Source organism: Lithobates pipiens, unplaced genomic scaffold (assembly GCF_037356315.1).
Source record: "Lithobates pipiens isolate NorthernLeopardFrog02 unplaced genomic scaffold, aLitPip1_a1.2 Scaffold_28, whole genome shotgun sequence".
Taxonomy (NCBI): domain Eukaryota; kingdom Metazoa; phylum Chordata; class Amphibia; order Anura; family Ranidae; genus Lithobates; species Lithobates pipiens.
Genome location: NW_027507789.1, coordinates 63897806 through 63921372, shown reverse-complemented (window position 1 = coordinate 63921372; position 23567 = coordinate 63897806). Strand labels below are relative to the sequence as shown.

General features: G+C 41.7%; 1 protein-coding gene across 3 annotated transcripts in view; it reads right to left on the bottom strand.

Annotated features, from left to right (window-relative positions):
* QRICH2 (glutamine rich 2) overlaps nt 1-23567 on the bottom strand; it is a 145438-nt gene that overhangs the window by 56342 nt on the left and 65529 nt on the right. For all 3 annotated transcript variants that reach the window (XM_077459318.1, XM_077459316.1, XM_077459317.1), the window contains exons 4-6: nt 14211-14318; nt 3012-3753; nt 2614-2702 (exon numbers count right to left, since the gene is read on the bottom strand). In XM_077459318.1, coding sequence (XP_077315444.1) covers nt 2614-2702; nt 3012-3753; nt 14211-14318 — 939 coding nt within the window. The remainder of the gene's footprint in view (nt 1-2613; nt 2703-3011; nt 3754-14210; nt 14319-23567) is intronic.

The window sequence follows — 23567 nt, the reverse complement described above, 5'->3', positions numbered from 1 at the left end:
GTACCTTTTTGACGAGATTGCTGAGTCGGTTTAGTCTGATAATGGCTACTGGTTAGTCGATCCCTCAGTGATCTAGCCTTACGGAAGACTATTTCAGGAGTATCTTTTACGTATTGAGTAAGTATGTGGTTTTCTGTAAGTAGGTGCCAGTGTTTGGAGAGTATGGTTCTGAGTGTATCCTGATGGGCCGAAAATTGTGTGATAACCTTAACTGTCTCCGTTCTAATATTTTTCTTTTTGGGGTAAAGTAAAGATGTTCTGTTATAGCTTCTGGCCCTATTGAAGGCTTTGCGTAAGTTGGTAGGAGAGTAGCCCCTCAATAACAGGCGTTCTCTGAGGGCTGCTGCTTGTATATAATAGTCTTCCTCGCGTGTACAATTTCGCCGGAGTTGCAAATATTGTGCGAATGGGATGCTACGCAACAAAGGTGTTGGGTGGGCACTCGACGCATGCAGCAAAGTGTTGCCAGCTGTCTGTTTTCTATAGAGGCTTGTCTCCAAGAGACCATCTGGGCTTTTTGAAATGTAAATATCCAGGAAGGAAATCCTGGAGGGATCTGTAGATACCGTAAATCGTAAATTTAGGTCGTTTCGATTAATCAATTTGACAAATTCAAGGAGTTGGTTGTTAGAGCCTGTCCAAATAATAAATAAATCGTCAATAAATCTAAACCAACATAAAATAAACTCCAGATGGACCTGAAATAGTTCAGATGAGAAAACTTGTCTTTCCCAAGCGCCTAAGTACAAATTCGCATAGGAGGGGGCACACGATGTGCCCATGGCCACACCCTGTCTCTGCAAATAATATTGTTCTTCAAATAAGAAAAAGTTGCGGGTAAGGATAAATTCAAGTAATTGCAGAATAAAATTATTAAGGGGCCAAGAGGACTCCTCTTGTTCCATTAGGAACATTCTGGCCGTCTCGACTCCCCCCTCGTGGGGAATACTTGGGTAGAGAGCTTCCACATCCAAGGCCACGAGGAGGGAGTCGGGAGGAACCAGAATGCCCTCTATATGTCTTAAAAGGTCAGTAGTATCGCGGATGTATGACGGAAGGCTGGAGACGTGAGACAGTAAGAAGCTGTCAACAAATTTACTGGCATTGTCAGTTAGCGAGCCTATCCCCGAAATAATGGGGCGGCCCGGAGGTTTCTTAAGATCTTTGTGTGTTTTAGGTAAGCTGTAAAAGGTTGGAGTACGAGGAGGACAACTCTTTCCCTTTGCACCTCTGGGTTTGACCGGGAGCAGAGACGGGCCTGAAAGGAGAGGTAGGAATATGCCTCTACGTCTAACATTGTAATGATGACATTTTCTCTCATGTCTCAACAAACTGTGCAGATTTGTCTAAACTTATTAACATTTGTGAGTTTTGTATTTATTGATATTAATGATATGTCTATATCTACTTGTATATCTGCAGACTTAGGTGTTATCCTGACAAAGCAATTAAGCAAAACTAGTTGAATAATCACCTCATGAGTCTCTACCAACTGTATTTTGAGATTTCGTATATATATTTTTATATGTCTCATTTTTATCTGTTTTCTTTAAATAAATTGTTTTTTTATGACTTATTGTTCCGATATCTAATTCTTATGTATAAAAAATACTTCATGTGCCCCGTAATAGTCCCGATACTCACCCCCTTTTTCTTGTTGATGTCTACCTTGGGAGAAAGGAGATATCCACATTTTCTCTAATCCAATAAGTCTCTAATTATGTGAGATCTGATTTCATCCTTATGTACCACCACAAAATATCTATTTTTATGCAGAATATCTCTGAAATTAAGTGAGATCTAACGTTAAAAACCACTTGATCTTACCGGATCTAACGAATACCTATCAGTCTAGATGATTTTTGGCCTGAAAATTGCATGTGGGGGGCAACCCGTCCTTATGTACCACCTAATATCTCTATTTTTATGTGGAATATCTCTGAAATCATGTGAGATCTAACATTAAAACCACTTGATCTTATCGGATCTAATGAATATCTATTATCCTGAATGATTTTTGGCCAGAAAATTTGATAAGGGGGGGCCAGCTCCCCTTATTAATCACTTAATAAGTCTCCAATTATGTCAGATCTAACGTTAAAACCATTTGATCTTACTGGATCTAACAAATAGCTTCCAAAATAGCGAACTGTTTGGTCATTTTTTTGATAAGGGGGGGGGGGCTGATGACGGGTTAGCCCCCCCCCCAGCAAATAACTGTTAATATTGCTTTTTCTATGTGAGATCTAATGCAAACAATGGATGATCTAACCTGATCTAAAAAACTGAATAAGATTTTTTCAAAAATGTTGTTATGGGGGGGGGGGGGGGGGGGGCTAACCTGGCAGAGGTAATGTTTGCCTGTCCCATGCTCCATTTGCACACAGTGCAGTGGATGATGTCACTTCACACCCCTCAGTGCAGGCAGCCTATTTATCTGAGCATTGCTAGCAGCACCCACAAATTAAGAGGAAGGGGGTTGTGGCATGGCGGGCATAAGGCTATATAAATGAACATAAAAACAAAAAAAATATTAAAATGACCAGGCCAAATGCCACTTCCAAATTGTGTACAAGATTTCAATTGAGTTACATTAACACAGAGCAGCCTCACCTTTTCCCCATTACTCTTCAATTCTTGCATGTCTCTATAAAGGGAGTTCAACTTCTCCTGCAAGTCAGACAGGTTTCTGAGATGTTCAGCTGAAAAGTGGGTAAATTGATGGATACAAATGATCAGACTATAGAATAGATTATAGATATTGTTTTATATTAAATAAATATGAATGCAACTTGCTCCTATTAAACATAAACTTGCCTGCACTTCCCTATCTCCCTGATCCTGTACCAGGCCACCTAAAATAGCCATGCAAGTCCAAACTTGCCCAAGACTATGCACTGTCCATACCACCTTCTGCCAACATTTGGGCTTAGCAACGGTTTACTGAGGCTGGATTGTAAAGAGAACAGGGGAGTGCCATATGCTCCCCCATACCCAGAAGAAGCACGTACCTGTAGATCTTTGCAGCATGCTGAGTTCTGCTCTGTCTGCTTTGACTCTCTCCAGTGTCTCCACCCTTGCTTGAAGCAATGCATGTTCCTCAGACAATGCACCAATTTTGCGAAGTGCTTCCACTGTATCTGCATAGCGATGTGATGGAGTGCTGCCTTGGGAGGATGATGGTGTATGTGGGGGTGTTGCTTTATTTGGAGTACAAGGAGTTGGTGAAGAATGATTGCTATCATCTAGGACCCTTAAGCGCGCTGTTGTGTGTAAACCAGGAATTCGAGTTGTTTCATCAATATTAATTGTATTGGGGAAAGAAAAATCATCTCCAGGAGAGCCTGGAGGGTGTGCATGCTCCTGGTTAACAAAAGGAAGGGTAGCCAAAGCTTGCTCAGAAGCAGGACCCTCAGGGTGAGCATGGGATTTATCTTCAGGTTTCTGGCTTGTGATATTTGCTTGATATGATATGGGTGTGCATTCCTCACCATTCACTTGAATAAGTTCTTTGAGAGTTTCAGAAGCAGAGAGGGAGGACTTTCCAGTGGGTTCTTGTGCCATATTTAATTTAGTTTGGACAGTATTGTGTACAGGTTCTTCATTTTTAGGGACCTCACCAATTTGAGGAGCTTCAACCTGAAATATGGATGCTGAACTGGTTGGCACCTGTAACATAATCCTTCCAACCAAAGATGTTTTGGAGGTTGTAGTGTCCTCCCCAATGGGTAGAATATATGAAGGCTGTGCATCCTGGAAAAAGAAGAGAAGACAATTTTGTACAATATTTACACGTGAACTATCAAAATATCTCTCAGTGCAATACCAATTCTAGCTTTGTCAGAACATACAGTATATCTTTTGGCTGTAAGGCAATAGTGAGTGAGTGAGTTAATGAATTACATACTGTGTGTGTATATATATATATATATATATATATATATATATATACACACACACACACTAGCTCACAAAAGTGAGTATACCCCTCACATTTTTGTAAATGTTTTATTATATCTTTTCATGTGACAACATTGAAGAAATTACACTTTACTACAATGTAAAGTAGTGAGTGTACAGCTTGTATAACAGTGAACATTTGCTGTCCCCTCAAAATAACTCAACACACAGCCATTAATGTCTAAAAAAACAAAAGTGAATACACCCCTAAGTGAAAATGTCCAAATTGGGCCCCACGTGTTGATATTTTGTGTGGCCACCATTATTTTCCAGCACTGTCTTAACTCTCTTGGGCATGGAGTTCACCAGAGCATCACAGGTTGTCTCTGGAGTCCTCTTCCACTCCTCCATGATGACATCATTGGGCTGGTGGATGTTAGAGACGTTGCGCTCCTCCACCTTCCGTTTGAAGATGCTCAATAGTGTTTAGGTCTGGAGACATGCTTGACCAGTCCATCACCTTTACCCTCAGCTTCTTTAGCAAGGCAGTGGTTGTCTTGGAGGTGTGTTTGGGGTCGTTATCATGTTGAAATACTGCCCTGCGGCCCAGTCTCTGAAGGGAGTGGATCATGCTCTGCTTCAGTATGTCACAGTACATGTTGGCATTCATGGTTCCCTCAAATAACTGTAGCTCCCCAGTGCCAGCAGCACTCATGCAGCCCCAGACCATGACACTCCCACCACCATACTTAACTGTAGGCAAGACACACTTGTCTTCGTAATCCTCGCCTGGTTACCACCACACATGGTTGCCACCATCTGAAACAAATAAGTTTATCTTGGTGTCATCAGACCACAGGACATGTTTCCAGTAATCCATGTGCTTAGTCTACTTGTCTTCAGCAAACTGTTTGCAGACTTTCTTGTGCATCATCTTTATAAGAGCCTTCCATCTGGGATGATAGCCATGCAGACCAATTTGATGCAGTGTGCAGCATATGGTCTGAGCACTGACAGGCTGACCCCCCATCCCTTCAACCTCTGCAGCAATGCTGGCAGCACTCATACGTCTATTTCCCAAAGACAACCTCTGGATATGAAGCTGAGCATGTGCACTCAACTTCTGTGGTCGACCATGGCGTGGCCTGTTCTGAGTGGAACCTGTCCTGTTAAACCGCTGTATGGTCTTGGCCACCATGCTGCAGCTCAGTTTCAGGGTCTTGACAATCTTCTTACAGCCTAGGCCATCTTTATGTACAGCAACAATTCTCTTTTTCAGATATATAATAAAATATTTACAAAAATTTGAGGGCGTGTACTCACTTTTGTGAAATACTGTATATATACACATTTATAACTGGCCCAGCTCCATCACATAGGGCAGGGAGAAGTAAAGTCCTCAGCCATGAGTAAACTCCAACTGGGATGGATTCAGAACCTAATCAGAACCTCCTTCGTCACTCCTGGTAGTGAACAGAGAGAGGTGGGGAAGTAAAGGGAAGTAAGCAAAAGCATTGGTTTTAAAAAGAGTCTGTTACCTTCCCCTGAACAGACAAAGCACGTGAGCAGGGTGCAGCATGGTTTGGCGGGCAGTAAACACACAGGATCCAAGTTTTTATTTTAATCAATAAAACGTTTTTATTAATGAGAACACAAGGCACTACATGGTATATTTGCATAGATATACAATCCTTGAACAACAGGATTCTCCATAGTCACAACAGTATATAAGTGGTGGTAGATGTAAAACCATCTCATTTATCATATGCCGAAGAAGCCTTGTGCAATACCCTGAGTTGTCAGCACCCATAACAAAAGGAGGTGCAAAATACAAACAAAACAATTAAGAGAGAAGGTACATTATAAAATTAAATTATAAGAAAAACTCTAGTGCAATGATAATGTGCATAGAAGTACTCATGATCTAAATCACTAGCAAATCTCTCTTGGCGGGTCACCTATTTTTCCACATAAGACTCTGAAATTAACTCATGAAAGCGACTATCCCATCAGTAATCTGTCTAATGTCAACCGTGGGGGTGCCACCTCTGGAGAATTTAACCAGCTCTTCCATATACTTAGAATTTTTTTGGGCGATTTCCTATGATGGTAAGTATTTTTTTCCCGGATAAGGATAGTATTGACCTGTTGGATCCATCGTGTCATTTTCGGTGCACTTGCCGAGAGCCATAATTGGGCAATCAGCTTTCTAGCTAGATATAGGAGCCTTGTGAGGGCAATGTATACTAGAGGGGGGTACAATTCTTCATTAAGATTCCCTAAAAGACACATAAGTGGATCTGCTGCTAGTTGAACCTGGAATAAACTATTGATTTTGGTAATGATGGTGCTCCAATACCTCTTCAGTTTGGGGCATCTCCAGAGCATATGAATAAGATTTCCAGGTCAAGCTTGACATTTCGGACAAATAGCGGGTATCTCACCTGCCCCATCTGTGTAACTGCACAGGTGCACGGTACACTCGGTGCAATATAAATAGATGGGACAGCCTCTGTGTACAGACGCCAATGGTCCTACTGCCAAAATCTGCTCCCACTATTCGCCATCAATGGGGCCAACATCTTTCTCCCATCCCTCCCTACAAGGTAAAAGATCAGGGGCTTGTATGTTCGACAGTAGATGAGTATAAATTCTAGAAATTATTCCTTTCTTCTCAGGGTCAGTGTATATGGAGTCTTCTAGTTTAAAATTGTGTCTACTCTGGCACCTCAATGCATAATGTAGTTGAACATATTAGTAATGATGACCTTTAAGCATAGGGAATTCACTCAGTATTTGGGAGTACAGCTTTGGGCAGGCCCATCAAGAATTTGGAAGAGGAATTTAATCCCCCCCCCCCTTTCCCAAATCAGGCATTGGGAACCTTCTCTAAGTCTGTGTAAAAGTGGTTGTGCCAAATGGGGTTTGACGTCTATAACCCGTCAATCCGAGTGTGTTCTAGGATCCAAGTTAGTTAATAGCAATATATTCTAGAAAGGTCCAACATTATACAGCTATGCCCGGTGCGTAAGCACAACTGTCTGGAGCGACTTACCAGGTCTAACTGCGGTCTGAAGGCTTGAAAGATGCAGACAGGAGCGAAATGCAGCCTGGCCAGTCCCACTGGAGGCTTCCAGAAGTGACAAGAAGAGATCTTGTCCCTGAAATCCTTGGACAGCTCTTTGGTCTTGGCCATGGTAGAGAGATTGGAATCTGATTGATTGCTTCTGTGGACAGGTGTATTTTATACTGTGCCATCTACACAAGTATTTGTGTTTTGGAGCCCATTCTACATATGGAACTACCTAGTGGTGAGCGCAGGATGTGTCGGCGCTAAAATTCCATGCAGCATTTCATCTTCGCTTAGGACCTGAATGTCTCCACAGATCCACCAGTAGGATTCCCCATGGTGAGCCTTGTTTGACCTTTTGGTCATTGTTGGAGGTGAGTGGCCAATCTATAAATTTTACAATCGATGTTGGATTGATGCTTTGTTTTCCTTCTATCAAGCTACAGTTTTATGAGATCCCTCTCTATATAAACTGATTCCAACCATTGGGTTTTACTTTGACCTTTTTTTTGCACTGTATTTTATTTTATTTCATTTTATTTTATTTTTTGGTTTTAGGTTAATGGTACACTATATTGAATAAGATCACCAGTCCCCCTCCTATTTGCATTTGTTTACACAGTGATTTTGAGTACACAACTAAATGGTTGCAGCTATTCACATCCATTATATTTTTGCTTTTTTGAGTTCACTCAGATTTTTTATACCACTATACTCACTGGAGTTATACAGTTACATAGTAGGTGAGGTTGGAAAAAGACACAAGTCCATCAAGTCCAACCCATGTGTGTGATTATATGTCAGTAATACATTGTATATCCCTGTATGTTGCGGTCGTTCAGGTGCTTATCTAATAGTTTCTTGAAACTATCGATGCTCCCCGCTGAGACCACCGCCTGTGGAAGGGAATTCCACATCCTTGCTGCTCTTACAGTAAAGAACCCTCTACAAAGTTTAAGGTTAAACCAATTTTTTTCTAATTTTAATGAGTGGCCACAAGTCTTGTTAAACTCCCTTCTGCGAAAAAGTTTTATCCCTATTGTGGGGTCACCAGTATGGTATTTGTATATTGAAATCATATCCCCTCTCTTCTCCAGAGAGAAAACGTTCGGTGCTCACAACCTTTCCTCATAACTAATATCTTCCAGACCCTTTATTAGCTTTGTTGCCCTTCTGTACTCGCTCCATTTCCGGTACATCCTTCCTGAGGACCGGTGCCCAAAACTGGACAGCATACTCTAGGTGCGGCCGGACCAGAATCTTGTAGAGAGGGAGAATTATCGTTTTATCTCTGGAGTTGATCCCCTTTTTAGTGCATGCCAATATTCTGTTTGCTTTGTTAGCAGCAGCTTGGCATTGCATGCCATTGCTGAGCCTATCATCTCCTAGGACCCCCAGGTCCTTTTCCATCCTAGATTCTCCCAGAGGTTCTCCCCCCAGTGTATATATTGCATTCATATTGTTGCCACCCAAATGCATTATTTTTAATTTTTCTACACTGAACTTCATTTGCCATATAGTTGCCCACCCCATTAATTTGTTCAGATCTTTTTGCAAGGTTTCCACATCCTGCGGAGAAGTTATTGCCCTGCTTAGCTTAGTATTGTCCGCAAATACAGAGATTGAATTGTTTACCCCATCCTCCAGGTCATTTATGAACAAATTAAATAGGATTGGTCCCAGCACAGAACCCTGGGGGACCCCACTACCCACCCCTGATCATTCAGAGTACTCCTCATTTATCACCACCCTCTGAACTCGCCCTTGTAGCCAGTTTTCAATCCATGTACTCACCCTATGGTCCATGCCTATGGACCTTATTTGTACAGTAAACATTTATGGAGAACTGTGTCAAATGCTTTTGCAAAATCAGATACACCACATCCACGGCCTTCCTTTATCTAGATGGCAACTCACCTCCTCATAGAAGGTTAATAGATTGGTTTGGCAAGAATGATTCTTCATGAATCCATGCGGATTACTGCTAATGATACCGTTCTCTTTACTAAAATCTTGTATATAATTCCTTATCAAACCTCCAAGAGTTTACATACTATTGATGTTAGTCTAACTGGTCTGTAATTCCCAGGGATGTATTTTTGGGCCCTTTTTAAATATTGGTGCTACATTGGCTTTTCTCTAATCAGCTGGTACCATTCGGTCAGTAGAAATTAGGAACAATGGTCTGGCAATTACTTGACTGAGCTCCCCAAGTACCCTGTTGTTTTACCCACTTCGCTAGTCATTGGCAAAATAAATATCTTTTGACCAGGGCTTCTGTATGATCTGCCCTGATATGTCCACTAGAGGCATGTAGCACTTGACAGACCTAAAGAATGTGCGAATGGGGGACGACAATTTGTAGAATATCCCACTATTCAGTGGGAATGTGTGCTTTCCAGTACAGAAAATTGCCTCAGGACTCCAGACGGTCCTCCCAATTCAAGTCCACATCCTCACTTGGGCATTGCAGCAGAAAGCGGGAGAGGGCATCTGCATGTCCGTTGAACATCCCAGGGTTGTAATGCATCTTGCAGTTGAAGCAAGCCAGGCAGGCTACCTCTGATCTAGTGCCCCCAGTTTGGCCGTTTATAAGTAGGTGAGGGAGTTATTGTCTGTGAAGACCTGGTACCGTGGTACTCCGCAAACTTTTCCGTGAGACCCCACACCAGAGCTAATAACTTTCATATCCATCCTGCTCCTGGGCCAGGACGTCCCCCGGGCCCTGTAAACTCCCATTCATGTATACTCAGTATGGTTTCGAGTAATTGGCATAGACCAAGAGGGGTGCAGATTTCTCGTTTTGTTTCAGAGCATCAAAGGCTCACTACTGCGGTTCCTGACAATGGGGCTAGGAAGAGGGGGAATATCCCTCTTTTTTCTGCATAGGTTGACCGCTTAACAGCTGGGTAAAAGGTGCAGATCTGTGCAAATTTTGAGATGAACCACCGATAATAGGCCACCAGTCCCACAAAAGAGTGTAGCTCAGTGATAGTATTAGGGGGAAGCCACTCCGGTACCGTATGGACCTTGGATGGGTCTGGGGAGACTCCCCCAGGCTCCACCATGTGCCTCAGATATTGTATTCTCTGTTGCATCAGGCAGCATTTGCTGGGCTTCAATTTTAACCTGTATTGGGCCAGGCAGGTGAACACCTGGTTCAGATCTTGAATGTGCTCCTCTAAAAGTTTGAAGAAAATAATGATATTGTCAAAATAGATTAAACTGTAGTCCCACATACACCTCTCCATCAACCGCTGGAAGGTACTGGGGGTGTTGTTTAGCCCAAAGGGCATCCGATTGAATTCACACAGTCACACGGGAGTAATAAAGGCTGTTTTCTCCTGGTCCTGTTCCCTCACTGGGACTTACTGGGACTTGCCACTAGACACTCACTAGGTCGAGCTTAGAGAAGTACCAGGCTTGGCCCAGCACCATGAGTGTCTCCTCCACTCTGGGCAAGGGGTAGGCATCCTAGTGCTTAAAGGTATTCAGCTTGTGATAGTCCACACAGAACCACAGGCTACCGTCTTTCTTTTGTACTAAAATGACAGGGGAAGCCCACAAGCTGTGGCTCTCTCAGATTGCCCACTCTGAAGCATGTTACAGAGTATGTCCTTGACACCCCAGGCAGAGGGCCAATGGAATATGGTGGTAACACTCCAAGATGGGTGGAGAATTGCCTCAGTGTAGCCATAGTCCTCAGGACTAGTTGTGAAGATTAGTAGGTGCTTCTTTAGTACTTGATGGAGAAGATGTTGCTTAGCAGAGGGTATTCGTGAAGGTGATGGCCTGTTAAGTTAGTAACTCTTTGTATTGTTCATTGCCCAGGGAGGCCATGGCGGCTTGGAACAGGGCACACACAGCTTCCACCCCTGGCTGGGCTTCGGAGATGCAGTGACTGGGTACCACGTAGAGGTCTGCAATTGTGTTGCGATTCAGGAGTGGAACTAAGGGGGGTTCCCAAGTTGATGAGCTGGACTAGCACCTTACCCCGGTGGACCTTGAATAAGGTGCGAGCTGCCAACCTATCCCCTGGCACCCCAAGGTCTTTACAGGGCTCTGCCATCACTGTGGTCTCTTGCAGCTTCTTGCGGATCCCAACAGTTAGGGACCAGGTGACCAGGCGTATAGACAACTGCCACTGTTCTGTCTGCCATCTAGCTACTTGCTAGTAGGCCTTGAAGGCCTGGATCACATTGAGCCAAACAGCTCGCAGGCCACAACTCTGTGCAGGCTTTCCTAATTGTTTGGTCTTGGCCAGCACATGGAGTATGTCCAGGTCCTTTAGGACATTAATATCTAGGATGATAGGCATTGCTGAGCATATGGGACTGCGGGTCACCACGTCCTCAACCTGCTCAACTACCCGGTCATCCACCATAATAGGAAGGTTATTGGCCACCTTCAGGAACAGCCAGGTGATCAGGAGTCCAACTGGTCCAGAACCACTAGGCTTAGAACTCTTACTCCATAACAGTGACTTTGGACCCAGTGTCAATCACACACGAGACCATCTAGTCATTTAATACTTTGTTAACGACTGGACTTGGGGCAACCATAGCCTCTGACCTTTTGGGACCTTGTATTTGCGTTCCCGGGGGACGTTCCTCTGCCCCAGGAGCCTCTAGTTTAACGGTGGCCTCTGGGTGCTCTTGTTTTCAGACTGGACACAGTTTCTGGCTTAGTGCCCAAAGAACCCACAGTGCCAGCATTTCCGGTCCTCATCCGGGTCCCTCCATATCAGCTTCTCGCCCTTGAAGAGGTGGGCCAACTCTTACTTGAATGTGGACATTTCTTGCATCACGTATGCCATGTTCTGGGTTAGTTCCCTGATGGCAGTCTACATGGGTGACATAGGAGACAGTGCCAAGACCTCTTCTCTTACGTGTAGCAGATCATGACTCGTTGTCACAACCACGGTTGCTTCAGCATCTTCCTGCTAGCACTTAACCACATCCATTACAGTGTCGTTGAAGGTGGGGGTAGGCTGCACATTTGCAGGGTTCTCCTAATGGGGCTGGCCCTCATTCCCACCACAAACTGATCCCTCAGTAAATTATCTGAGAAGCTTATGTCGGCACAGCTGTACACATCCTTCTTCTCCATGCGCTTCCATAGATTTTGGAGGGCTACGTCAAAGTGAGTGAGGCTTTTGTCCTTCTGCTGTCTCTGGACGAAGAACCTATGTCTCATTTCCGGAACTGTCATATTTTGCCCAAAAAGGCCTTCCAGATGAGCAACAATCTGTTCTAGGCTGACCCAGGAATCTTCCAATAGCACCATTAATGCTCAGTGGGTGTCATTCTCTGAGGAGTTCATTTCCAGTGCCGAAATCAGCCGGCTGGAAACTTGAAACAGAAGAGCGGCACTCTGCAGTTTCTCCGCCGATGTTTAACCCATTAATCTTAGGCACTAAGGCCAAGGCCGCTTTCATGGCACCATTATGATCCCTGCTCCTCCTTCCTCAGCAGCTGCAAAGAAGGGCATATTCTGCTTACTGCTGCCAAGTGTGAGCAGGGTGCAGCATGGTGTGCCAGGCAGTAAACACACAGAGTCCAAGTTAGGTAATAGCAATATGACTGTCTGGAGCCACTTAAGAACTTCAACATCGGTCTGAAGGCTCGAAAGATGCGTCCTTGCGGGTCCACACCCAAAGGAGATTCTTCCTACAGCAAGGTAGACATAGTCCCTGCACTGTCTCTACTCCTTCTGGAAATTTTACTTTCGCTAAGCACTGTCCCTGCCAGATGACGAACCTGTCCCTACACACATGAAGCGCACCAAACCCAGAAGCTGGAGTCTTAAATACACTCTGTCTGACCCAAGATGGTCACTGAAGTTACATGGGGTGCCAGTGTCCAATTGGACAGCTGTTTCCCTGTGACCACAGGAAATCATAGAGAAACCAAAAGGAACCAAGTTCCTCACAACTTCCTTCCCCTTCTGCATTACGCTTCAGTCAAGGGCCATCTACAGTGGGGAATACAGATTGCATCTGCCTACTCACGGGTTTACTTTAAAAAATATCTTCCATAGTTAGTCAATCGTAAAGGATATATGAACACTTTCTGCATCCAATAAAACTCTGCAGCAGTCTCTACATGGCTTTTACCAATACTTTGCATTTAATCCAAATACAGAAATGGACAGATTGTCAACCACAATTAAAAAGACACTGTCAGGCATTATACTTACTTGTCTGGTGGCCCATGCCTCCTACATCCACTCATTCCAGCATGGCAGTCTCCTTTAGTGTCTTTGAGAATTCATACTTTTGGAAGTGTCCTGTACCTGTTTTTTCCCACTGCATGTCATGGTTCCTTACCCTGACCCCTACATCTCTGTAGTTCTGTGGTCCTGTCAGAGGAATGAATAAGGGCATGTGGCAGAGGACACAGGCATCTGATGCTCATGGAAGTGTTGAATCCATAAAAAGACACTAAGGCCCCGTTCATACTTGTGAAAAAGTTGCTCAATGCACATTAATGCATGACAAGAGGATTGCCATTGTTTATCTATAACGCCCATTTGCACCAGTGTACTGCACTACCATGTGTCATGAAAAATATTGATAGTGTTTTCTGGTGTTTGATACTTGTCCTATGTGAGCTTATATGAAAGACTAGGACACTGGGAATGAGATCAAAAGAGGTGTTTTCACTGACAATAATGCTATGCTATAATGTTCTTTGTTGTTTTGTGACCTGAAATTTGGGACTTTTAAAGCTGAACTCCGGGATAAGAAAATATTGTCTAAATGCATTCATCGTGTGTAGTCTTACTTGAATCTTGGTGTGCTTTGTGTATTTCCTCCAGATCTGTGCAGTAATCAACTGAAGCTTTACCTCTGTGCTGGAGCTTCCTGTAATAAAGACCAGGTCGCTGTTACTCTCACTTTTGTGCAGGGTGACTGGTCTTGTCTCCGCCCCCTCCTGAAGTTTTCTGCAGGCAGCTGGTTATGGGTGGGGCCTGTTGGATCCCTCCCTCAGCTCTGCTCTCTGAACAGGCTATGTACAGCAACTGATGATGTCACTGATACTTTTACAAGGTAATAACTTTGTTTGAAAATGTATTTGGTGAACACAAAGTGGTTTTATACCATTCGTGGCTATTGAGGAGTATACCTAAATTAACCTTTTTGCTCCCTGAGTTTGGCTTTAAGTTGCAGAACATGGACATGGCATTCTGCAGAACTATCTCTAGCAGTGATAAAAACATTACCGTCTATTTTACTTACCACATTCACTGGTCGTCTCACCAAAGTCTCATGCAATGTTTCCCACTGTACCATATTGCTCAGCTTATCTGGAGTGGGAAATTCTGTCAGCTTGTCCTCCAGAGCTTTCTATTCAAAACAACATAAAAACTATCAGCAATGTTAAAGTGTACTATTGCTCACATTTAACTTCTTTTGTTTGTCACTTCTGGTTCGTTACATTTACCATGGAAAAATGAATGCAGACCATGTTATCTATGCCGCATTAGGCAGATTCACCCTCTCTATTTGTCCTGTTTACCATTATTATTGAAAGTGAAAGTAAAAGAAAATCACTGCATGTTTGGCTATGGCAGGGGTGTCCAAACTTTTTTCAAAGAGGGCCAGATTTCATGAAGTGAACATGCATGAGGGCCGACCATTTTGCCTGACTTTTTTTGAACCGTTAAAATGAAATGCAAATTAAATTTTTAAACAAAGTTTATTGCAAACGGCATACTTTTCATTTCGTCACATGGATGACAAATCTAAACAGGTGTTAAATCACTCTGCCTTTCATATATGAAGGCCAGATGAAAAAAATAATGTCAGCAACATTCTAAAGTACATTAATAAAGACTGTCTGTCAACTTTTAAGTTAAAAAAAATATGAACAGGAACATAAAACCAAGTGTACATCTTGTGAAATATAGTCATAACTGATATTAACTGAGATTTTACATTAATCTGAATTGAAAAATAAAACTTGTCTGCACTAATGTGAAGGGTGAAACTGAGATCTGGACTGCAGCACATAGGCTAGGTCTGGGTCAAAGGCAGTGGTTTTGATGCGCAAAATGTCCCGCAGGTGAGAGTCACTTATGCCGCGTACACACGAGCGGACTGTATTGCCGCGTACACACGAGCGGACTGTATGGCGTACTTAGTCGTCATACAATCCGACGGTACTTTCGACTGAACGGACTTGACCACACACGGATGCACAAACAGTCCGTCGAAAGCTTGCGCGATGACGTGTACAGCACGTACGACGGGACTAGAAATAGGAAGTCCAAGACACAGCAAAGCACCCTTCCGCCGTGTAAATCCTTTCTGGGCATGCGCCATTCTTAGTCCGTCGAACTAGCATACTGACGACCGTACCGTCCGCTGAAACCAAAGTACGACGGACAGAATTTCGAAAAAACCGAAATACTTAGTACGCCAGACTGCACGCTGAAAAAGTCAGCTGAAGCACACACACGAGCGGATTGTCCGCTGAAATGTGTTTCGACGGACTAAGTACGCCATACAGTCCGCTCGTGTGTACGCAGCATTAGTCTTGTCCTCACGCGGTTCTTGTTAAAGTTCATAACAGAGAATGTCTTCTCACATATATATGTTGAGCCAAACAAGCTCAGCATTTTCTTAGCCAATGTTCGAATCTCTTGAAACTGGCTTTTATCCAGTTGGCGGTAAAATTTCACAAGAGAGAGCTGTTGGTGACGACTGCGTAACTTGCTGTCACAATGCAGCTCAATGAGCTCGAGCTGCAGCTGATCTGGAGCATCATCGGGGTCAACAGAGAATGGAGAGGAGAAAAGGCTGATCTCCTTTTCAATAGCTGCAAAATCCTGAAAGCGCCTTTTAAACTGCCCAGCCAGAGATGTGATGTCTGCTGCATATCTGCTCATTTGTGCACTGATATTGTCCTGTGGAAAGCTTGTCATTATTTCCTGCAACGCTGAAAAATGTATAAGATTGGGCTGTGCTTGTGACAACTGCCTTATGTAAAGTTGCAGCTTTGTTCCAAAGGCTTTGAGGTGTGAATAAAGCTGGTTCACCACTGCATCTTTCCCCTGAAGACTCGTGTTCAGGACATTCAGATGCTTGGTTATGTCAACTAGAAACCCCAAATCGGCCAGCCACATCGGATCAGATAGTTCTCACATCGGTTGTCCCTTTGTTTCCAAGAATTCTCTGATTTCCTTTTTGAGAGAGTAGAAACGCTGCAGTGCAGACCCCCGACTTAGCCATCTTACATCGCTGTGATATAAAACATCTTCGTATTCAGCCTGGATGTCCAGTAGAAACTGTTTAAACTGGCGGTGGCACAGGGCTTTAGAACGAATAAAATTAATAGTCTTCACCACTGGTTTCATAACATGGTCATATTTGAGATGATAAGCACAGAGAACTTGTTCATGAATGATACAATGGAGTTTAATAGCTTTGCCTCCTTCTTCAATCACCTTGTTACAGATTAGGGTTGCTAATCCACTTCGCTCACCTGCCATGGCAGGTGCCCCATCAGTAATAATCCCAGTAACTTTGTTCCAAGGCAGTTTCGTGTAATTTATGGCGGAACTAACAGAAACAAACAAATCTTTTCCTCTTGTTTGGTCCGTAAGGCTCTGGAGGTCAAGTAGCTCTTCAGTCACATTCATTTCATCGTCCACCCCTCTTATAAAAATCAGCAACTGAGCCGTGTCAGATAGGTCCGTGCTTTCATCACAGGTTATTGAAAAGAAGTCAAAATCCGCTCCTTTGGATGTCAACTGTCTCTTAATATCTGATTAAATCTCTTCAATTCTCCGTGCTACAGTGTTACGAGCCAGGCAAATGTTGGCAAACTCTTGCTTCTTCTCGGGGCAGATATTCTCCACCATTTTCATAACGCATTTTTTGATGAAGTCACCCTCAGCAAAAGATTTGCAATTTTTAGCAATTAACGTTGCCACCTCATAGCTTGCCTTTGTGGCATTTTCATTTGACTCACAGGCTCTTGTGAAAAATCGCTGTTGCGACATTAAAACAGCTTCAAGTTGTTTCAACTTTTCACTGTGGTCGCGCCCTGTTAGCTTGTCGTATGTGCTATGTCGTGACTGGTAGTGCCTCTTGACATTAAATTCCTCATAAGCAGCCACAGTCTCTTGGCATATCAGACAAACACAGTGATTCCTTATTTCAGTTAAGAAATATTCCACTTTCCACTTGTCCTGGAAGCGGCGGCCCTCACTGTCAACTTTCCTTCTCTTGTTTACAGTCGCCATTTTAGAAATTGACCAGAAAGGGAAATGATTATGTGAGCGCAGTGTCAGAGGTTTTGGTCTAAGCGTGTTCGTCCGATACACTAATACACTGCCCAGCAAGAATTCTCCTACCTTTGCGGCTGTGTGTGGTGAAGATGAGCTGTTATTTGTGTGTGTGTATATATATATATATATATATATATATATATATATATATATATATTTATATATATAAGATCTCTTTGGCCCCCAACAAATCCAGAGACTTCCGATCAGGGCAAGGATGAGCTATTTTTTATATTCTTTCTGGCCCCCACTTGTAATCTTCCCCCAGGCTCAGGTCAGGGCAAGGATGAGCTTGTTTTCTGATGTGTGTGTGTGTATATATATATATATATATATATATATATATATATATAAAATAATATACAATTGTGTACTGTAAGGAAAGTAGCTGAAAAAACAGCGACTAGTAAACTCTGCGCCACTAAAAATAAAAAAATTAAAAAATTAACCAATACTCAGTGGATCAAATATACTAAATAAAACACTGATAGCTGCTCCCTAAAAAAACAAGAAAAACAACTTGTCGTGCTAAAAATATACTGATGGTAGGGGCGCTTAAGCAAATATAAGTATCAATCACAAAATGTGAGACTTTGATAATCATATAGCATCTAAAGTGATAAACACCATATCACCAAAATACAATGAACAAAAAATTACAACCAAAATATATAATGAGAACAATAATAAATAAAGTCCCGATTGGGTAGTGACACCAAAAAAGAAAAAAACTTGTATAGATATAAATCCAAAGTCCAAAGCAGTGATTTTTTCAGTGAAAAACTCCTTCTGAATCCATAAATCACAAAAAAACTGGAATCTTCTATAACGTATTCACACGTCTTTTCACCAAAAACTTATGGACATAGAAAAAACACCCCACTTGTGAAGATAAAGATGTTTTCTTACCAGATGCTGTTGACTACTTTATTTAAAAAGATAGTCAAATAGGCTTATGCAGGTTGATTCCCTGCTCACATGGAATAAGGTGGACCTCGTATGGACAGAAGCTTCTCCTCATAGACTCAGATAGGTCATACAAAAAAAGCCAAACAAAAATCCATAGCGTAACACCGTTTAATAATAAAAGTAAATTTTAAAAAACATAAGGCCAAATGGCTGCTTACATATGCCGGTGCCCGACCTGGCACTGGGGCTGCTTGCTTAAAACAAACGTTTCGTAATGGATACGTAGTTCCTCGTGGTGTAGGGCGTGCGTTCCACCAAGGAGCAGCCGATGACCAAAGACGACCGGAACTGTGCGTGTACGAACGTGACTGGATACCGCCTCGACGTACGTTTCGTTTGACACGTCATCAGGAAGCGTACCCAGTCACAAAGTCAGCGTTCTTTATGGTGTCTCGATCAATCCATAGACCAATCGAGAGACACTTAATTTAATGCGCAGCCTCAGTCCCACTTAAGGCTAACAACAATACATGGTTCATTAAAACATAACTGGCAAATAAACATTAAAACATAATTATCCCAAAAAGGAAGGGATGAATTGTACATACCAGAAATTTAATAGTAAAAGGAAAAATTAAAAAAATACACATATAATAATCCGATGGGTTTATCCATTAGAAAAAACAAGAGGGAATGAGTTACTTGTAATTTGCAAAATAACCTCTAGATGTCAGTCTGTAGTATGAGAATTTTCCTACCACTGATTAGACGAAAGAAAGAGGGATTTTTCACCTGACTGGTTAGTTATAGTTTTCTTATATAGAAAAAAATATATATAATTTTTAATATATTAATGCCATTACCAGAAAAATGTCCAGCATTATCTCTGGCTCCAGATGTGAGGAAAAACAACAAAAAGCAAAACCCCACATCATAGGCCAGAAAAAAACGCCAAATAAATTCAAAAATGGAGGAATGGCAGAAAAATGCCTAAATCAAGAAATACGGGGAACTTTTCAATCGTTGGACAAGAAACAATTTAAATCGAGCTCTATGTTCATTCCTAGAGGCTGCATAGTTTTTAAATTATATATCCACTTCGTTTCATTCTTTGATATTTCCCTTTTCATGTGGGTTCCTCTCCAATGTTTTGAGATCTTATCGATCCCATAAAATTTACAGAGTGAAGGATCGCTGTCGTGATGTGCTTTGAAATGTCTTGACACGCTATGATTGGGAAAACCTTTCCTAATATTTGTAAGATGTTCATTAATTCTAATTCTTAACTGTCTAGTAGTTCGACCTACATACTGCATGGAGCAAGGGCATTCCAGCACATAGGTTACATGATCTGAATTACACGTGATTAGTGGTTTAATTTTATACTCCAGCTTAGTGACTTGGGATTGAAACTGAATAATCTTCCTTGATGAACCGGGTCCTCTGGTGGTCTTGCAGGCTTTGCATCTCGTGCAATAATGGAAGCCGGATCCATCAAGGAAGGTTACAAGTTTTTTTGGGGGTCGGGGACATTGCGGGCTAGTTGATTTCTCAGACCCGGTGCCCTTCTGTAGATAAATTTGGGATTCTGTGGAATGATAGAGGCCAAATCTTTATCTTGTTGTAAGATAGGCCAATATTTTTTTTAAATGGTTTCTACTTGTCTATACTGCCTATTGAACCCTGTCACAAAGGCTGTGGCTCCTTGGTGTTCTGGTTTGGCTTTTGATACCAGTAAAGTTTGTCTGTCCATCTGTGACACCTGTGTTACAACTTTCTCTAGAGTTTTTTGCGAATAGCCTTTTTCTAAGAACCTACTGGTTAGAACCTTAGCTTGTGAATGGAAGTCAGACTCTTCCTCACAGTTCCGTTTTAATCGCATATATTGTCCTTTCGGAACAGCTCCTATCCACTGTGGATGATGGCAACTATGTGTGGGCACGTACCCATTTCTGTCTGTGACTTTAAAATAGGTTTTAGTAACAAACTTGTTATGCTTTTTCATAATAGTAAGGTCCAAGTAGTTCACTTCCACCTTACTAAGTTCGGCTGTGAACTTCAAGCAATATTGGTTAGCATTCATATTGCTCAAGAAGTCTTTAAAACTCTCTAACGTACCTTTCCAAAAAAGAATTACATCATCTATATATCTTTTATAGAAAATAAGAGATTTATGCATGTTTTTATAGATGGTTTCTGATTCCCATCTATTAAGAACAATATTGGCTACACTGGGAGCATAACGTGCTCCCATGGCCACTCCTGCTATTTGGTTGTAGTACTCATTATTGGCCCAAAAAAAATTATTACTCATAGCCAGATCCAGGCCTCTGATCAAATAATTTATCTGAGCCTTCTTCAGTTTGGATTCTTTTGTTAGTGCCCACTTTATTGCTGTAAGTGCGTCCTTATGTTGGATGTTAGTATAGAGTGACTCAATGTCTACCGTAATCATGATGATATCTTCTGATGCCACCAAATCCTGTAAAAGTACTAGCAGATCTCTGCTGTCTTTTAAGTACAAGGGACTGTTTATCACTAGTGGTTTAAAAAAAACATCTAGATATTCTCCCAACCTTGGAAACAAGGACTCCATCCCGCTTATTATAGGTCGGCCTGGTGGTCTCTTGTTATTTTTGTGTATTTTTGGTAAAATGTACATAACTGGAATTTTAGGAGCGTGTGGTATAAGGTAATCAGCTTCCTTTTGATTTAAAATGTCTTTGTATAGGCCCTCTGTTACCCAATCTATAAGTAATGTTTTTATTTTTAACGTCGGATCACTATTTAATTTTTTATAAGTATTGGTGTCATTTAGTAATCGTCCCATCTCATGGTAATAGTAGTCTCGGGATGATATCACGAGACCTCCCCCCTTATCTGCCGCTCGTATCACTATCTGTTTGTTTTCCTCTATCATTTTTATACCTTCCCATATAGTTTTATTTTTAGCCTGTCTTTTGATTTCTAAATTCCTCACATCATGTTGTACCATATTTTTAAAAACTTCTATGTGATGATGCGTTCCTTTATTGGGATTGACCACAGAATTGTTTTTTAACCCACTATGTACGTATAATGACTCAGTAGTAGGAATACTGGTTTTTATATTGGGGTTAGCAAAATATTTTTTAATATTAAGTTTCCTCACATATTTCTCGATGTCAACAAATAATTCAAACTTGTCCACATCTTTATTAGGTGCAAATTTTAAACCCTGATTTAATACTTCTAATTCTTTCTCAGAAAGCTCGACACCTGCTAAGTTAAAAATACCCTCATTTACTTGTCTCTCTTTCTTTTTCTTTCTCCTGCCTCCTCTCTTTCCTCGTTTTCTATAGATTCTTGTGGGGGGTAGGGGGTAGGAGGGATACGATAAGGCCCTTTCCATCCTCTCCCTTCCCCCCCCTGGTGATGGTTTTGATGAGGCCCTGGTCTCCCTCTAAAATTACCTCTAAAGGCACCTCTAGGAGGTCTCAGTGGAAAATGATTTCTTGGTGGTTCATAATAATTGTAATCAGGATATCTATTGTCCAAAGGGCCATACCTATTGTAAGTATGTATCGGACGGGGAGAGGAGTGGGGGTAGGAATTAGAAGGTGGATAGTAGTGGGTTTTAGGATTTCCCCCTTGTTTAATATTTGTTTTTTTGGGGGTGCTGGAAACTGGTTTGGCTTTGGTCAATGAGTCTCAAGTGGGTTCCCTTTCACCTGAAGTCTCATTGCCAGATGTGGCCAAAAGAGTTTCCTGCCATTTGTATACTTTATTTTGTTCAAAGTCTTTAATGTCCCTCTGATATTTTTTAATCTTTTTGTTTTTAATTTCACTATCATATTTAGCTAAATTACTCTGTAGAGTTTTAGCTCTTTCTGAATATTCATCAGTGGCACTGAATGGCACCATTCTTTCTTTAAGGTCTGCGATTTTGGCATCCAAAATAGCAGATTTGGCTTTCCTTTTCCTGACCACGAGTTGCATAAATTTTTGCTCACAGGCATTGAAAAATTGGTACCATTCATCCAACATTTGGAGATCCTCAGTCCCCTCATTGGGACTGATATCCCACCTGAGTCTCCTTGGAGTCAAGCTCTTTTCCATATACATATCAAATGAAGCTACATCCCACCACAGCCTTATTTGCTTTTCCATGTCTGTTTGTAATTGTTTAAAGCCTTTTTCTAGATCTAAATTAAGACTGGGAGTCTGTTGAAAGACCTCCTCTAAATTAATGTGCCTTTCTTTCATAAAATTAAACACATCCATGTCTGCGTGAGTTTTATAAAGTGAACAAGAAATACTTGATACTAGAATAGATGTAAGGAAAGTAGCTGAAAAAACAGCGACTAGTAAACTCCGCGCCACTAAAAATAAAAAAATAAAAAAATTAACCAATACTCAGTGGATCAAATATACTAAATAAAACACTGATAGCTGCTCCCTAAAAAAACAAGAAAAACAACTTGTCGTACTAAAAATATACTGATGGTAGGAGCGCTTAAGCAAATATAAGTATCAATCACAAAATGTGAGACTTTGATAATCATATAGCATCTAAAGTGATAAACACCATATCACCAATATACAATGAACAAAAAATTACAACCAAAATATATAATGAGAACAATAATAAATAAAGTCCCGATTGGGTAGTGACACCAAAAAAGAAAAAAACTTGTATAGATATAAATCCAAAGTCCAAAGCAGTGATTTTTTCAGTGAAAAACTCCTTCTGAATCCATAAATCAGAAAAAAACTGGAATCTTCTATAACGTAGTGACACGTCCCTTCACCAAAAACTTATGGACATAGAAAAAACACCCCACTTGTGAAGATAAAGATGTCTTCTTACCAGATGCTGTTGACTACTTTATTTAAAAAGATAGTCAAATAGGCTTATGCAGGTTGATTCCCTGCTCACATGGAATAAGGTGGACCTCGTATGGACAGAAGCTTCTCCTCATAGACTCAGATAGGTCATACAAAAAAAGCCAAACAAAAATCCATAGCGTAACACCGTTTAATAATAAAAGTAAATTTTAAAAAACATAAGGCCAAATGGCTGCTTACATATGCCGGTGCCCGACCTAGCACTGGGGCTGCTTGCTTAAAACAAACATTTCGTAATGGATACGTAGTTCCTCGTGGTGTAGGGCGTGCGTTCCACCAAGGAGCAGCCGATGACCAAAGACGACCGGAACTGTGCGTGTACGAACGTGACTGGATACCGCCTCGACGTACGTTTCGTTTGACACGTCATCACGAAGCGTACCCAGTCACAAAGTCAGCGTTCTTTATGGTGTCTCGATCAATCCATAGACCAATCGAGAGACACTTAATTTAATGCGCAGCCTCAGTCCCACTTAAGGCTAACAATGTGTTAATGTGAGCAGGG